The sequence below is a fragment of the Chiloscyllium plagiosum genome, unplaced genomic scaffold (assembly GCF_037043375.1).
Source record: "Chiloscyllium plagiosum isolate Xiang-an unplaced genomic scaffold, Cpla_swu_hap1 HiC_scaffold_20, whole genome shotgun sequence".
In the NCBI taxonomy this organism is placed as follows: domain Eukaryota; kingdom Metazoa; phylum Chordata; class Chondrichthyes; order Orectolobiformes; family Hemiscylliidae; genus Chiloscyllium; species Chiloscyllium plagiosum.
The window spans coordinates 50,578,641-50,596,858 of NW_028270158.1; the positions used below are offsets into that span (position 1 = coordinate 50,578,641).

At 39.8% G+C, this 18,218-nt stretch overlaps 1 protein-coding gene across 1 annotated transcript in view; it reads right to left on the minus strand.

Annotated features, from left to right (window-relative positions):
• LOC122560427 (uncharacterized) overlaps positions 1-18,218 on the minus strand; it is a 217,752-nt gene that overhangs the window by 125,015 nt on the left and 74,519 nt on the right. Inside the window, exons 33-39 of the mRNA XM_087998070.1 lie at positions 17,001-17,156; positions 13,953-14,152; positions 10,570-10,658; positions 9,737-9,870; positions 8,684-8,808; positions 5,440-5,605; positions 263-475 (exon numbers count right to left, since the gene is read on the minus strand). Of these exons, the coding sequence (XP_087854196.1) occupies positions 263-475; positions 5,440-5,605; positions 8,684-8,808; positions 9,737-9,870; positions 10,570-10,658; positions 13,953-14,152; positions 17,001-17,156 (1,083 nt within the window). The remainder of the gene's footprint in view (positions 1-262; positions 476-5,439; positions 5,606-8,683; positions 8,809-9,736; positions 9,871-10,569; positions 10,659-13,952; positions 14,153-17,000; positions 17,157-18,218) is intronic.

Below are 18,218 nucleotides of genomic sequence, written 5' to 3' on the forward strand. Positions count from 1 at the left end.
ACCATTCTTAAAAATCCTATCCAGTGAAGGGTCCTTTCCAGTGAAGTCATTGAAAAGGAAAATCAGGCAAGGTGGCAGAGCCAAAGTCATAATTTTTCTGCCATCATTCAAATTTAAAATTACCCCAAGGAGTTATAGCAAAGCAACACGCAATAGATAGCATAATTATATCAGACTCATTATTAGACAACTGGTTATTTTCAGTCATTATTCAGCTCATTATCCAAGCAATATGTTCTCTTCTGTTATTTTCAACCATTACCTGGAAGCCATTTTTAAGTAACTTGGTTATAATTGCTTTAGCTTGGCCCAGATTCCATCCCTTGACTTGACCCAAGTTTGGCAGAGCTTCCTGTAGAATGTTCGCATCAATACCTCTAATCTGGGACAATGACAGCCCGACAGCCGTTTGTCCCAAACTATTCAGAATGCTGAGTGAGAAGTTGTCGAACTTGCTGACCAAGAAGATTGCGAGCTGAAAGAAAGGATGACATTAAGACATGAAGTCTTGCAAGGCAAATTCTGTGAATGGGCTAGCCATATTTATTTCATATTAGTCAACCTTCCGTGACATTGGTCCTAATAAATCGGAGAGGATACTGTTTTATAAGGACATAAAAATATTGCAAATCTGAAGGATAATATGTCTATGTATAACTTTAAGGCTAGTTTTAATTTCTAGGAACTCACAACTTGAAAGGGTAGGGGAGACAAGCACTCAGTTCATTTAAAAAATATACACTTCAAATGCCACAACCTGCAGGGCTACGGACCAAATGCTGAAAAGTGGGATTAGACTGGGTGATTTGACTTTCCCCAGCACATTCACAATGGGCCAAGAGAACTCTAAGTGGACTGTTACATTCTATGCATCTGTTCCAAAATTGTTCAACATTAATTACAGCTCAAGTTACAGTTAGAACTTCTGCACTTGTTGGGTACAATTATAAAATTTATTTTACATCTGGATGGGTACAGGAATAGGAAGGGTTTTGAAGAATATTTGCCAAATACTGGCAAATAGGATTAGATTAATTTAGGATATCTGGTCGGCCTGGATGGTATTTTGCCGAAAAGACTGAATGGTCAAGAAACTTGAATTAAGTAACTGTAAATTAAGAGAAATATAGAGGTGGGTCAGTTCATGTAATTCGACTGTGATGGAGAATGATGCCAATGGTGTGGGCATTGGATGTGATTATTAAAGGAAGTATGTCTTCTTGCCTTACAATCAATGTGGACTGCTGCTAGTCAAGCTACACAACAGCTTTAATGAAGAATGATCCTATGGTTATTTGTGGATGATGGCTGATTACCTAACCAAATTAAGAGGAGTAGGTTTCAGTCTTAGAGAGTTGTTGAAACCCCCAAGAACCAACCATTATAGCAGGAACTGAAGTGGGCAACACCAAATCACCTACTGAATACAATCAAATAGAATATCGAGCAGAGAGTAATGTGTTTTGCCAATTTATATTAGGCATTCTGCAACAATGTCACAGACTAATTTCACTTCTGCAACATTTAACATTGCTTTACAAAGTGACACATGCAATCTTTATCAAACAATTGAATGCTGAGTACTATTACATGATACATAATATGGAGGCCTGGAATTGAGGGTGATTTAGTGGTTTGGATTCGACGTTGGCTAGCTGAAAGAAGACAGACGGTGGTGGTTTATGGGAAATGTTCATCCTGGAGTTCAGTTACTAGTGGTATATCGCAAGGATCTGTTTTGGGTCCACTGTTGTTTGTCATTTTTATAAATGACCTAGATGATGGTGTAGAAGGATGGGTTAGACCATAAGACCATAAGACATAGGAGAGGAAGTAAGGCCATTCAGCCCATCGAGTCCACTCTGCCATTCAATCATGGCTGATGGGCATTTCAACTCCACTTACCTGCATTCTCCCCGTAGCCCTTAATTCCTTGTGACATCAAGAATTTATCAATTTCTGCCTTGAAGACATTTAGCGTCCCAGCCTCCACTGCACTCTGTGGCAATGAATTCCACAGGCCCACCACTCTCTGGCTGAAGAAATGTCTCCGCATTTCTGTTCTGAATTTACCCCCTCTAATTCTAAGGCTATGTCCATGGGTCCTTGTCTCCTCGCCTAACGGAAACAATTTCCTAGCGTCCACCCTTTCCAAGCCATGTATTATCTTGTAAGTTTCTATTAGATCTCCCCTTAATCTTCTAAACTCCAATGAATACAATCCCAGGATCCTCAGCTGTTCCTCATATGTTAGACCTACCATTCCAGGGATCATCCGTGTGAATCTCTGCTGGACATGCTCCAGTGCCAGTATGTCCTTCCTGAGGTGTGGGGACCAAAACTGGACACAGTACTCCAAATGGGGCCTAACCAGAGCTTTATAAAGTCTCAGTAGCACAACAGTGCTTTTAGTAAATTTGTGGATGACACTAAGGTCGGTGGAGTTGTGGATAGTGCTGAAGGATGTTGCAGGTTACGAAGGGGCATAGATAAGCTGCAGAGCTGGGCTGAGGTGGCAAATGGAGTTTAATGCAGAAAAGTGTGAGGTGATTCACTTTGGAAGGAGCAACAGAAATAGAGTACTGGGCTAATGGTAAGAATCTTGGCAGTGTAGATGAGCAGAAAGATCTCGGTGCCACTCAGGCTGATAGGGTTGTTAAGAAGGCATATGGTGTGTTAGCTTTTATTGGTAGAGTAACTGAGTTTTGGAGCCGTGAGCTCATGCTGCAGCTGTACAAAATTCTGATGCGGCCACACTTGGAGTATTGTGTGCAAGTCTGGTCACCGCATTATAGGAAGGATGTGGAAGCTTTGGAAAGGGTGCAGAGGAGATTTACTAGGATGTTGCCTGGTATCGAGGGAAGGTCTTACGAGGAAAGGCTGAGGGACTTGAGGCTGTTTTTGTTCAAGTGAAGAAGGTTGAAATGTGACTTAATTGAGACATATAAGATAATGAGAGGGTTAGATAGGGTGGACAGGGAGAGTCATTTTTTCCTCGTATGGTGATGGCCAGCATGAGGGGACATAGCTTTAAATTGAGAGGTGATAGATATAGGACAGATGTCAGAGGTAGTTCCTTTACTCAGAGAGTAGTACGGGTGTGGAACACCCTGCCTGCAACAGTAGTAGACTCGCCAACTTTAAGGGCATTTAAATAGTCATTGGATAAACATATGAATGAAAATGGATCAATGTCGGTTAGATGGGCTTCAGATTGGTTCCACAGGTCGACACAACATCGAGGGCCGAAGGGCCTGTACTGCGCTGTAATGTTCTATGACCTATAAGAGGCAAATTACTTACACAAAGAGTGGTTCGCGTTGTAATGAACTTCCTGAGGAAGTGATGGATGCAGGCACAATTACAATGTTTAAAAGACATTTGGATAGCTAAATAAATAGGAAAGGTTTGGAGGGATATGGGCCAGGAGCAGGAAAGTGGGACTAGTTTAGTTTGGGATTATATTCGGCATGGACTGGTTGAACCGAAGTGTCTGGTTACATGCTGTATGACATCATAACTCCATGACTTTATGAGAGTCCTTTCAGATGTCTGTATGAATTCATCTGTCAATTCTCTGAAAATAGACCTATTCTCTCCACTCTCCATAGAGAGTGCTTAAGGGCTCCACTGTATATTAGGTAACGGATAAAAATTAGATGTGTTTTCTTTAAGGCAAAGATTCAGCATCTTGTAAGAGAAGCTGAATTTTCTATGACCCTTCTCTGGCTGTGTCTCTCGGTAATCAGGGTTTCTACCACATTGCTGGTAAATTGGAAAAATGTCAAGGGAACTCTTGGTTAAAAACTCTGAATATACGATCAGCCAGAGAGTGGTGAATCTCTGGAAGTCGTTGCCGCAGAATGGCTGCAGAGGCCAGGTCATTAAACATATTTAGGACTGAGATAAATAGGTTCTTGAGTATCAAGGGGATCAAGGATTACGGGGAGAAAGTGGGAGAATGAGGGTGGGAAACGTATCAACCATGATTGAATAGCTGAGCAGGTTCGATGGGCTGAATGGCCTAATTTCTCGCAAACGTCTTATGGTCTTATGATCATATCGGTTATTTCCAAGGACTGAGATTTTTATCAATGACCTAATGGATGGCCATTTGACCTGGTTAATGGATTAGTAGCACTTGCGGTACACTCTTATATATCAGTGCAGACAATCCTTTGAAAAAAGTTGCAGGAATGTGATACTGAAAATCTGGAGGCTGGTTAAGAATACCACATAGTCAGTTTATTCACAGACATCCCAAGTTAAATATTGCGACAAAGTTGACCACAACAGCTTTGAAAATGGTGTCATGGCACCTCAGAACACAAGACAGTTGGTCTCAAGAATTAGGGGTACAACATCAAAACTTATGACCGTCACAAATCTTGGGACGTGGTGAGGGAGAACTGTTACAAAATACAGGAAGTCATGTATAAACTCGCTGAGAGAAAATGAACTTCGATATAAGCTTGAGGAGGTACATGTAGTATTTTAGCAACAGAATAAAGAGGCCAGATAGTTCGTGGAAAACAATCTAAATGAAGCAGAGGACAAACAGATCAGTGATTTTGACTCCCAAATCACAAAAGGTAGCAATGTAGGTTCATAAGGCCATCGAAATGTACAGCTGTGGATACCTTCTTTAAAAGCGATAAAACTGAAAAGCAGAGTTTTGCTAAACATGCATTATTAGACTGTATTGCACACAGTTCTGATCTCTGTGTTATATTGAAAGAAAAGAAGCAATGAAGACAATTTCTGAAATGCAAAACTGATTTATCAGCATGATGCCGGAACTGAAAGGTTATGCCTATCAGGAAATAATGAACAGATTGGGGTTCCTCTTCCAGAAAGGAGGGGGGAGGTTGAGAAGTGACCTGTTTTGGCTTCTTCGTAATTATGCAAGGGCTTGATCAGGTATAGAGAAAATGTCATAATAATGACGGAGTGAAGCTTTCAGGGAAGGCCAGAAACATGGACCTTAACTACAAAACAGTCACAAATAATTTCAAAAGGGGACTCAGGAGAAACTTCTTTACCTAAAATGGCTGTAAAGCTGGTGCTGCAAACACTTAAATGTGATTCTATGACTATATCATGTGGTCACCCTAAATCTTGGGAATGGCTATGAATGACTGAGTATGCAATGTAATAATTTAATAGAAACCACCTCAGTCTGTACTACATTACTGAAGTCACATGTTAATAACATTTAAAATACATTTAAAATAAAGGTTACAACAAAATAACCAAAGGAAAGCTAAAATACTATAATGACAGCATAAAACAAGATTTCAGAGTAGATCTGCTTCAAGCTTAAAAATGGATTTCCAGTTTACAAATGAAGGTCCTTAACCATGGACTATCTTCTATTTTAATATAATACAGGCAGACTCATTCAAATTAATTTTTGCAAAAACTTTTTTTCTAATTTACCTTTCGTTCTTCATCGCTCAGAAAAGATCCATCCCCAGTTTTGTTGAATGGAGAAGTGAGTCTACAGACATCATTGACCTTGCTAATTATAGCCAGAATTTGCTGCACATTCAAGGACTTAAGTGCATCAGTACCAAGAATAAAGCAAACAAGAGAGTCTGGCAAACTGCAAAAGAGATCCATTATAGGTTAGGTTAATTTGTCTTCAAGAACGCTGGTGCACTACATTTCTGACAGAGATATAAAAGACCTGCAGTAAATTTAATCAAGTTTTCAGAAGTCAAAATGTATTGTCTTAAAAGCTGACTTTAGATAGCTCACATCATTTTCTAAGATGAATCTCTCTGATCTCTACCAATCAAATTCTAGAATAGGTGACTAGGTCAATTTTCACATTATACAAGGTAAAGTTTAGGCAAAGATTCCATAGTCCTACCAGACCTTAGAGCTGCTCTCTTATTTGAGAAAGATGACTAATGCTGTCTTATTTGGAGGGTCATCACGCTTCAGAAAAAGGATAAGGTTGAGAAGGTGGGACCTCCAAGGTAATCTCAGCCAGCATGGGAATTGAATCCATTCTGTTGGCAAGACTCTATATTACAGTTGCCATCCAGGCAACTGAGCTAACTAACCCTCACATCTGTCTGTCTGGCTGGCTGGCTAGTTTGCAACACAGTGACAGCAACAGCACAGGTTCAATTCCTGCACCACCTGAGGTTACCATGAAGGCCCTTTCTTCTCAATCTTTCCCCTTGCCTGAGGTGTGGTGACTTTCAGATTAACAAACTCTCTCTCTCTCTCTCTCTGGAAACAGCAACCCTATGGTCCTCTGGTATTATGGCAACTTTACCTGTTACATTCTACAATGTCACCTGTGAGTACTTACTATAACCTTGGAGGCAGGCAATGAGATATTCATGTGAAATGGTGTTACCTGACTCTGAAGGTTAATATTAGTGATAGGATGGTGATCCCTCACAGTTGAATATAAAGAAGTTTAAGACACTTTATAGTGCAAGGAATATAATTTGATGGACTATCCTCCAATTCAACCTCAGTCACTCTCTCATACACATGCATGGTCTCTCACACATGCGTGCGCGCACCCCCTCTCACAGGTATATACCCAGTCACTCTCATGCACATGGTTTTTCAAGCAGGCTAACACACACACACACACACACACACACACACACACACACACACACACACACACACACACACACACACACACACACACACACACACACACACACACACACACACACACACACACACACACACACACACACACACACACACACCTATGGGGTGAATTTGCATTTGCAGATACATTCTATTTTGTTCAAAAAACACACAATCTGTAGGCAGTCAGTCAATGTGATATGTTATAGATTACTACTTTAGAAATAAAACCAGTCTGACTCAACGTTGGGCCACAGATAGACTCTAACTTTACACCTTTAATGCACTGTCTGAACTGAGATGTCACCTTTTTATTATATACTGATAAAACCTTAAGTTATCTCAGGCAGCAACACAAAAGACATTCTGGGATTTACATATTAATCAATTGAAACCTGCATCTAAGTGATTAAAGACTTAATAGCCATCTAGGTTTGTCTAATACATCATATCAGTTTTATGACACTTTGTTTTTTACTTATTAAATTCTGTGTCCTATGTATCCTGCCCCACTAGCTCCCTGATAAAGGAGCATCACTCCGAAAGCTTGTACTTTCAAATAAACCTGTTGGGCTATAACCTGGTTTCGTATGATTTTCAACTTTGTCCACCCCAGTCCAACACCAGCACCTCCATATCATTCCTCTATGAGTTAAGGATGTAATTGCAGTGGTCATATTGATGAGCTTTTCAAAGATTGTGGGGCAAAACTTTATTCACAAATTCCCTTGGGGTAGACATTGCTGGTTTGATCAGGCAAGTAAGAATTCTACCAGATTGTCCAGATTTATTTCAATTGGATCAACTTATCATTCGTCTTCAGGCTCGTTAAATCATTTTCAGGCGTCTTGTAAGACAAGACATTTTAAGATAACTTTTATTAGATTGAGCTAATTTTGTTTTGCTCATTCACAGGATGAGGGCATCGCTGCCCAGGCTAGAATTCATTACCAAGAGGGTAGGTAAGAGGCAACCATTTACTGTGGGTCTGGAGTCACCTGTAGACCAGGTAAGGATGGCAATTTCCCACCTGAAAGGAAATCAGTGAACATTTTTTTCAACAGTTTCATGATCATCTTAGACTGTTAATTCTAGATGTTTATTGAATTCAAATTCTACCATCTACCTCAGTGGGATACAAACCCAGGACATTGTCTGGGTCTCAGTATTAATAGTTCAGCAATAATACCACAAGGCCATTGCCTACTAAGGATTAATCTGCATAGCTTCAGCAAAAACAACAAACTAAAGATAATACAGATACATACAGAATGGTGGCTCAGCAGTTAGCACTGCAGCCTCACAACACCAGGGACCTGGGTTCGATTCCCGCCTTGGGCGACTGTCTGTGTGGAGTTTGCACATTCTCCCCATGTCTGCATGGGTTTCCTCTGGGTGCTCTGGTATCGTCCCACAGTTCAAAGATGTGCAGGTCAGGTGGATTGGCCATGCTAAATTGTCCGTAGTGTTAGGTGCATTAGTGAGAGGAAAATGGGTCAGGGTGGGTTACTCTTCAGAGGGTCAGTGTGGATTTATTGGGCTGAAGGGCCTGTTTCCACACTGTAGGGAATCTAATCCAAGAGGCCTTTCAACCCATTATGCACATATCAGCACTTCGAAAAAGTTATTTAGTTAGTCCCATACCCTCATTCCTCCCCAGAGTCTTGCAATATTTAACTTTATATGCATGTATCCCATTCTATTTTGAAGATTAGCATGGAATCTGCCTCCACTAACATTCAGATTGTAACAATTTACTTAAATTTTAACAAAAATCTGCTTCAAGCTTTGACATTCATCAATATTCTGTGTCTTACATTTACAGATCTTCCTGCCAATGAAAAATTTTCATCTATCAAAGTTGTTCATAATTTAGAACACCCCTATTAAATCTTATCCTGAACCATCTCAGCTATAAGGAGAAAACTCCCAGATTATCTAGTCTCATTGCATTCTATTTCAATAAACCTCCACTGCACCTTGTCTGAGTTGGCTTTACGTCACAGTGTTTTCAAAACATCACTTTATTTTTACTCTGGAAAGTTAGTGCTCAACATACCTTGTAGCATTAACAAGCGAGTTGTTTTTCAACAGCAAGTTAATAAAGAATTTTGTGATTTCAGTGGATAACATCAGTTTCCTAAAAAGCGCCTGGTTTTCAGGGTTTGCCACGAAATCTTGAAGCTGCAGAGTTTAATATAAATGACTTATCAAATAATGCACTATTTACATTCCTTACTGAAACTGATGCTTCAATATTCACTGCGCAACAAAATGTTTTACAGTAGCACTGAACAGAAACCAAGGGTTCAACTTTTGTGGAGTTGGGGAAATGCAGAAGAACTGTAAAAATGGCAAAATGGGAGCCAGATCCAAAGGTCACACTCTCATTCTGGTACCCATCATTTCCAAGGCAAGGGAAAAGGGGGCAGCATGTGAAGAATACCCTGAAAAATGTCAACACCATTACAGCCAGTCACATTTCTAATGGCTGCATCTCTGAATAAAGGGGTTTATAAGACTGAAAACTGAACCTGTCAAAGAAACTTTGATTACTGGTTGGATACATATTATCCAAAACATAGAATCCCTTCAGTGTGGCAGCAGGCCATTTGGCCCATCGGGAGAGAGCTGAGAAACATGAAGAGAAAGATTAGAGGATTTTGTAAATGGCAGATCTCCTAACAGATCATAACAAAAATAACAATAGCCCCCCACCCCAGAAATTCGACTGAAGCAAATAGCTTGGTCTGCACTGAATTAGAACAGGGCTATCAAAGCACAATACCCAAATTATTTTCTTGGTGGCGATCTCTTGATTACCAAGTTCTGGGTTTGAGGCCACCTTTCAGTGATACCTAGACCTGTTTGTAAAAGTTCTTGATTTGACCTAATGCATGTTGGTAAATTTTCATGATTAATGACTTAAAAAATACATTTGTATGATTGTATCATTTAAGCACTGAGGTATGAATACTAAGCTAGCTAATGGTCTCAACAGCAGGCTGGTCACACATTGGCATCTTGTTGCAACTGAGCTCTGACAGCAAATCAATTTTTCCAAGAGTCAGTCACATCTGTGTTTATATTAATAAGCAAATAAAACACTTACCTGTGTCTCATCATCAAAGAAAGACTGAAGATCTGTCAGCGATATTTCATTCATAAACAGTCCCAGGTAGTCAACAAACCAAGCAGTGGAGTTCAGAACTGGATCACTTGCATTGTAGCATTTGGGTTTAGGTTCTGCAATGTAAATATTGTTCGAATAAATACAATCTTTGAGGAGAAAGTGAGGACTGCAGATGCTGGAGATCAGAGCTGAAAATGTGTTGCTGGAAAAGCGCAGCAGGTCAGGCAGCATCAAGGAACAGGAGAATCGACGTTTCGGGCATAAGCACTTCTTCAGGAATGATTCCTGAAGAAGGGCTTATGCCCGAAACGTCGATTCTCCTGTTCCTTGGATGCTGCCTGACCTGCTGCGCTTTTCCAGCAACACATTTTCAGCGAATAAATACAATGCTTTGGATCCATTTTTAGAAAATAAAATAGCATTAACTTAATGCAGTTATGTCACAAAGTTTAAAATACACTTCACGTTTTTCATTTTTGTGTCAAGTCAGCTTCTCATCTTCCCATTGCCTTCAAACTGGCAGCACAGTGGTTAGCACTGCTGCCCTCACAGCACCAGGGACCCGGGTTCAGCCTCAGACAACTGTCTGTGTGTAGTTTGCACATTCTCCCTGTGACTGTGGGGATTTCCTCTGGTTTCCTCCCACTGTCCAGCAACGTGCAGGTTAAGTGCATTAGCCATGGGTGATATAGGGTAGAGGGAGTTGGTTTTGGTGCAAACATATTCTATATAGGTCACAAAGCAATTCAAAGATTATGGTACTTTTATTACATAAATAAAATGCTTTAAAAGTGAAAAAATACTTTCATTACCTTGTTGTAAATAAATTTTGATCCCATTATAGATTTCTCTCTGTTTACTGGAAGTTATGTTACTGTAGAGGGTGTTCAATGTTCTCACACTAAATGTAAAATTTAAGAATATGTTAACATTTAACCTTCTCTTCAGGTATTATTGCAAGTCTTTTTTTTAAAAAGACATTGAACAAAATAAATGATTGTGTAACATGATGAAAGAGAAAAGCAAATTACAATGTGGAACCCTATATTCCCCCAAACTTACACTTCCATATTTTATACATTATTTATAAATACATTAAATATACAAGTGTGAAAAACATAATGATAGATAGAAGATGCATCCCAGATTTTAAAACTTACTGTGCACCATACCCCAATTCCAGGCTTTCTTGGAATTTCAGAACACAATGTTCTTGGCACTATATCAGAGCTACAGATTTATAAAATTTGACATCAAACCTACCAACAACTCTAGATGGGGTACTAATGTGTTTTCATTATTTAGATAAGGATCTGGATTGAACAAGAAAGACAATTTCAGCTCCATTTGTCCAATCTGTAAGGCTATTTTTTACTCTGCAACCAACATAATCAAAGACTCTTCCCATCCCTGGTGCGGCACAGTGGCTCACACTGCTGCCTCACAGTGCCAGAGACCTGGGTTCAATTCCCACTTTGGGCAACTGTCTGTGTGGAGTTTGCACGTTCTCTCCGTGTCTGCGTGAGTTTCTTTCGGGTGTTCCAGTTTCCTCCCACAATCCAAAGATGTGCAGGTCAGGTGAATTGGCCATGCTAAATTGCCCATAGTGTTAGGTGCATCAGTCAGGGGTAAATACAAGGTAGGGGAATGGGTCTGGGTGTGTTACTCTTCGGAGGGTTGTGGTGGACTTATCGAGTTGAAGGGCCTATTTCCATACTGTAGGGAATCTAACCTAATCCAAGTCATTTTAACTTCCATCCTCTTCTGTTGGGCAGAAGATATAAAGATTAGTACTGTATACACATACGAATAGATTCAAGAACAGCTGTTACTAGACTTCTGAATGGATGTCTCAAATTTTATATTTAATGTTGATTAGGTAGATAAAAACAATGACTGCAGATGCTGGAAACCAGATTCTGGATTAGAGTCGTGCTGGAAAAGTACAGCAGTTCAGGCAGTATCCAAGGAGCAGTAAAATCGACATTTCGGGCAAAGGCGTTCATTAGGAAAGAGGGCTTTTGCCCAAAACGTCGATCTCCCTGCTCCTCGGATACTGCCTGAACTGCTGTGCTTTTCCAGCACCACTCTAATCCAGTATTTAATGTTGATCGCATTGTCTGTGCACCATCTCTGCAGCCATAACATTGTATTCCTCGCTCTGTTCTATTACCCTAATGCACTTTGTATGGTATGAACTGCCTGCACTGCAAATAAAATAAAACATTTTACTGTATCTGGGTGCATGTGACAATAATAAGTCAAATCAAATTAAATTAGAAGTCTTTTCGAAATATCTTACAGTTCAATTTAAAAACAAAACAAGTCTCTTCTAGCATTTCCCCACAACTTTAATTTTCTTTCTCTACAAATACAAACAAAAGCAAACTTCGACCCACTTTCTACTCCTTTGCTGAGTCTGACAGTGAAGACATTAGGAAATTTCATGATATTAAATTATGTCACATTGATATTTATGATCCCATTTTCTTTTTCTGGTGCTTACATTGTTATAAGTGCAAGCCAAGAGTCCAAGTGGGTTGCACGCTCTGAGGCAACAAAGGTCACTTGTGGAGCTCTCTGACTAAGTCACCACAGCTGTACAGCTGTGCTCCAACTCAGACAGTTCTCACTGAGGGATCACAACAATTTGCAGGCTTCAAAATGGGGGTCACAGTGGGTAGAAAGTTTAGGAGGCACTGCTTTGGTGCCATTTCCATAAATACCTCAATGTCACATCTACCTTGCCTTGGAGATTCTGTAGTGGGAATGATTTGAAAATCAAAGTGACAGGAATTAAGTTTTTTCTGCACTTTTCACTTCTTTCTTCCTATGACTTTGGTAATTGGTTTTCTGATGGAAATTGTCTAACATAATTATTTTTAGAGAACAAAACACATAGCCAAAGGATAACAAGCTGGTCAAGATATACAGGAATGGGTGCTCTTTTGCACACTGAGTATGGTAGCATAGTGATATGTTACTCATTTAATAATCAAGGGTTCTGAACTAATAATCCTAACCACAATCCTCTTTCTTCTTCCATTAATATCTTTGGACTAAAATACAATGCCTTGCTTTAGCAGAATATTAGTTCCTGTGAGAGCTGAACAATAAGGGTTTATATTAAACAATCTGGAGTTCCAGTTTTATCATTCAAGAGTTACAGCTGAAAAAGAGAAACTCCAAGGAATTTTAGAAATAAGGTTGCTGATTGTAGTGAACTAAAAGGGTATTAGTGCATTAGTATCCCACAGGCATTAGTATCCTTCAGGAAGAAGGGCTCATACCCGAAACGTCGATTCTCCTGCTCCTTGGATGTTGCCTGACCTGCTGCGCTTTTCCAGCAACATTTTCAACTCTGATCTCCAGCATCTGCAGCCCTCACTTTCTCCTTCAGTTATCTGGGTCCTTAGAGCTTGGGAAGGGAGGTGAGATCTATGAGACCCAGAAGCTGAGTGTTGTTTTCTTAAAGAAAACACTTTGTGACCTAGGTAGAGCAGGATGTTCCTTAAGGAAGAATTTGGCCTCCTTCTATAAATCACACCATTTGCCTCACTCTCTCTGACTCACCCACCAAATCTGTCATCTGCAATCATGGACAACAGCCTGTTCCCCAAACTGCAGCCTACTGTCCTTTTGATTTCCTAGAACTATTCTACACAACTTTCTGCTTGTTTATCTGTCCAGCAGCCGACCAGACAGGCAGCTGGCTAGCTGAGAGAGAAAGAATGGAAGGAAACAAGTCAAGTGTGTTTCTGCTGTTAAATTCAGCAAAACATTCACATTTTTGGAGTTTGGGTTTCCTCCATTGTTTTCAACTCCCTGCACATAATAAATAAAAGGAAGACTTTTTTTTTCAGATGAGGGTTATATGAATTTTCCTCAATCAACAGTTCACATAATTGGGGATGATGATTGTATTACTCTTACGTATTTAGCAAGTGGAAACAAATAAATTCCAACTTGAACTAGATACTGTCAATGATAAATGTGATGTAGATGCTGCAGTTCCCAGATACACCTGAAGCAGAAACTGATTACAGTCCAGCGTTGCCTACTTGGAACTGAAGTGAGTTATACATAAACATTCAACAGGAAGTATTGAGGTTGATGCAATATCCAAACTAGTACTGAGCAAGAATCCGGCAAGGAACGTTTCTATATAATTAGAAATTAATGTGGGTGTATTTACATTTTCCTGTAAGGAAAGCACGGAATTTTCAGGGTGATGTTGGAAGCCAAGAGATCAGTTGTGATAAAAAGCAGATAGGGTTGCAGTCTGACATTAAGCCATTCATCCACATCTGTGCCATTGTTTTCAGACAATGCTGTCACAAAGCGGTACCAGAAAACCTCCAGGAGTGCAACTCGATTATCATCTGTCAGACGATTCTGCAAAAGAAAGAGACATTGTTTCGCTTCAAAAAATGAAACACTCTGCTTGCTGTATACAGCTTACTTTATTTCAAAGTGCAACACTTCTAAAAGAAAAAGCATGTGATAACGATTACACTTCAAATTCCAAATAAGATTCAGTGGACCGCATGAAAAATTCAGATTTTCAGTTTATTGTATGAAAATCAAATGCAAGCAGGTTGTTTGCATAGTGTGAAAGGAAGCACTTTCAAATATGCGTAAGTTGTCAAAAACCAGTTCAACCAGATTCTATTCCATCACAAGGCTGGTGTTACTTTCTCATTATCTGCAACAATATAAAATTTGCAGCATGAATTACAACTCAGTTTTGGATTTAATGCACTGTGGAATATGAACGATGCACCTTCTCTCATTTGCTGCAGCAACCCATGGTTATGCCTTTGTTATAGAATTGTAGAGATATACAGCACAAAAACAGATCATTTGGTCCAACTTGTTCATGCCAACCTGTTATCCGAATTTAATAGTCCCATTTGCCAGCATTTGGCTCATATCCCTCTAAACCGTTCCCATTCATATGCCCATTCTGATGTCATTATTGTATCAGTCTCCATCATTTCCTCTGGTAGCTCATTTCTTACACACACCACCCTCTGTGTGAAAAAAATTGTCCCTTAGGTCCCTTCTAAATCTTTCCCCTCTCACCTTAAATCTACACCTTCCAATTTTAGACTCCCTTACCCTTGGCTATTCACCCTATCCATGCCCATCATGATTTTATAAACCTCTATAAGGTCACCCCTCAGTTCTTCACCCTTCCTGTCTTTGTAAACTTGAGACTTTATCTTAGTGCTAAAAGTGCAATATAATTGTTGCAGTTATGTTCTCCATCTTACCAGTGCTGTTACTATCTTATAGTGTCAGTTTAACAGGCAGCTGGTACCCTGCAGAATGTCATGTAGATAGAAAGTAGGTTAGAGCAGAGAAGGTGAAGGTGAGATTTATTCAGGGGGTTCAAATAACTGATTTTAATAGAGTAGGTATAGAGAATCAGTTTCCACTGATAGGAGAGAGTAACCAGAGGACAAATTTAAGATAGTTATCAAAACACAATTATTTTTACATAAATTGTGGTCTGGATTAAACAATGTGAAAGGGTGCTGATGCAGGAACATAGGAACAAGCCATTCAGCCCATCAATACCACTAGTCAATATAATCATGGCTGACCAATCGCTTCAATGCCTTCTGTTCATCCCATACCTATAACTCTGCACACCACAGGTATTGAGAAATCTATCAACTCTATCTTTAATATACTCAAAGCAGATTCAACAGTACCTTTCAAAGTAAGATTATAGATGCAAATAGAAAGGAGAAACTTGGATGACTGTGAGGAAAGAATGCGGGTATGGGATTAAATTGACAGTGCTTTCAAAGAGTATGTAGAGGGATATTGGACCAAACAATCTCCTTCTGCGTTACATGATTTTATAAAGGAAGCAACTTGCATTTAAATAGCTCCTTACACAACCTCAAACATTCCAAAACACTTGACAAGTAATTAAGTATTTGCAGTCTGCAGTTACCTCTGTTGAAGTAAATACATTCACTAATGGGAATACAGTAAGGTTCCAGAAGTAAAAATGAGGTTAACGACCAAGTCATTTGTTTTAATTATGTTGGTGAAGAACATACATTAGACTGGACATCAGTGTACACTCCATGCAACAAAGATTCACAAACTTTATGTATCCCAATTAACCTGTCTACATGTAGTTTTAGATATTTTCTTCATCAACCTGTTCAGAGATGTTATTGCATGCTTCTGGAGCAGATGGGGATTGAACTGGGGTCTCCTGGCCGTAAGGTAGGGATTTACCACTGCACCACAAGAACCCATATGCAATTTTTAAATTCTTTTGTACCTTACACATGTGTTCTTATGCCCAAGTGACTATTTTTTACCCATCACCAAATCACCTTTGGTATTTTGTCTCCATCTATTAAGCACCACCAGTAAATCACCTAGGTTTTCCAATTGATTAACTTACATGTAAAGCCCTTTAAGGGCAATGCAAACAGTGGTTCAGTGGTTAGCACTGCTGCCTCACAGTGTCAGGGACCTAGGTTCAATTCCAGCCTCAGGTCTGTGAGGAGTTTGCACATTCTCCCCCTGTGTGTGAGTTTCCTCCGGGTGCTCCGGTTTCCTCCCACAATCCAAAGATGTGCAGGCCAGGTGAATTGGCCATACAAAACTACCCAAGCAGCAGGGGAATCGAAGTTTCGGGCAAAGGGCTTATGCCCAAAATGTTGATTCTCCTGCTCCTTGGATGCTGCCTGACCTGCTGTGCTTTTCCAGCACCATACTCTCGATTCTGATCTCCAGCAACTGCAGTCCTCACTTTCTCCTCCATGCTAAACTACGCATAGTATCCAGAGCTGTGTAGGTTGGTGGATTAGCCATGGGGGTTGTAGGGACAAGGTGAGGGGTGGTGAGTCTGGGTGGGATGCTCTTCAGAGAGTTGGTGTGGACTTATTGGACCAAATGGCCTGTTTCCACACTGTAGGGATTTTATTCTATAAAAACCAACAAAGGTAGAGAGAGGGCGCTAAATGAAGTTGGAATGGGAGATAAAGCAAAATTCCCACTTTACAGTGTCCACCCCTCTCCAAAGGCTACATGCAGTTAGTGGTGTAGAAGCACCTGTACATATCCGTACCTTGTCCTCCCACTAAGAGGCACTTAAAGCTGCGATCAGAACTTCAGCTTGCACCCAGTATTATAACAGACACTGTATTGAAAGAACTTTTATAACTTGTCTGCACATCATATAATCAGGGACGTAATATTTGAAACTCACATCTTGGACTTTTTGGTTGAAAACATCAATAAATGTAACTAGATTCTGAACTGATCCATAAGTATTTAACACTGTGATCAGAATCTTGTTGTTGTCAATGAATCTCGGCCTGTTCAGAAGATCAGCCAATCCACTGGGATCAATGGTTTTCAACACCTGTAAAAACAAGAGGAAAATTCTCAATTTTATATTAATAGTGTCATTCACTGAAGGCTACTGAAAATTTTAATAAATTTGTAATGACAGCTGCATTTATTTTTACACCTGGGACAATCAAAGTTGGCTCAAAATTTGGTGTTTTCATTTTTTTGTTTGTTTGAAGTTTGGTTTGGTAAGGAGAATTTTGCACGATCATCATCAATATGTTTACTGAGCATGAACGGGGCGGGGGAGGTGAAAGCAAATAGGGGGCTCAGTGTAAGAAAATCAGATACTTCATCCTTGAAATGATCTGTCCAGATCCAGTCATTAAGAAGGTGAATATTGCTGAAAGAAGACATATTGTATCGAAGCTTTGTGTTGTGCACTCATCAGGACATCTCTCAAGAATACCATTGTAAGGGAACAATGATCTTGTGCTGTATGAGAGCAGATAGGTGTTTGATTGGCCGGTGGGGTTGACAGCATCTAACAGGAAGTTGCCATCAAGTCAGAAAGACATTCTGCTTTATCATACAATTGAGTAGTAATGTAATCTATGAATTCTCATTCTTACTCCATTGTTGGGTATATAGGCTATAAGTTACAAAGTCTAGCAGATAAGATCAAAAGTATGTCTCTTCAGCTATTCACAGAAACCAAGCTACTGCCTACATCCATGGTTGCAAAATCAAGACATGGTATCCAACATTAAATATGATTCAGCAATTGAATAGCATTTGCCAGATAATCCAGATTGTGACAAGAATTAGCACAACACTTACTGATAACAACATGCAAACACATGGCAACTGTTCCAACTTTTAAAACAGGCAACAGCCACTCTTTGATTCTTCAGAGTCAGAATCAACTTGCTTCATTTAACTAGTCACAGTTTAGCATTTAACGTCAGTCATTATTAACTGCAACATCTCTATCACCACATCCACATGTCAACCAATCAGCACACATTTTTCACATGGTACTAAATGCTGTTCCCCAGTGCGTTGGCATTCTTGCAAATCACAAAGTTGGCAAAACCAGTTTTATCAAACATTTAAACAACCATTCGGGCAGCAC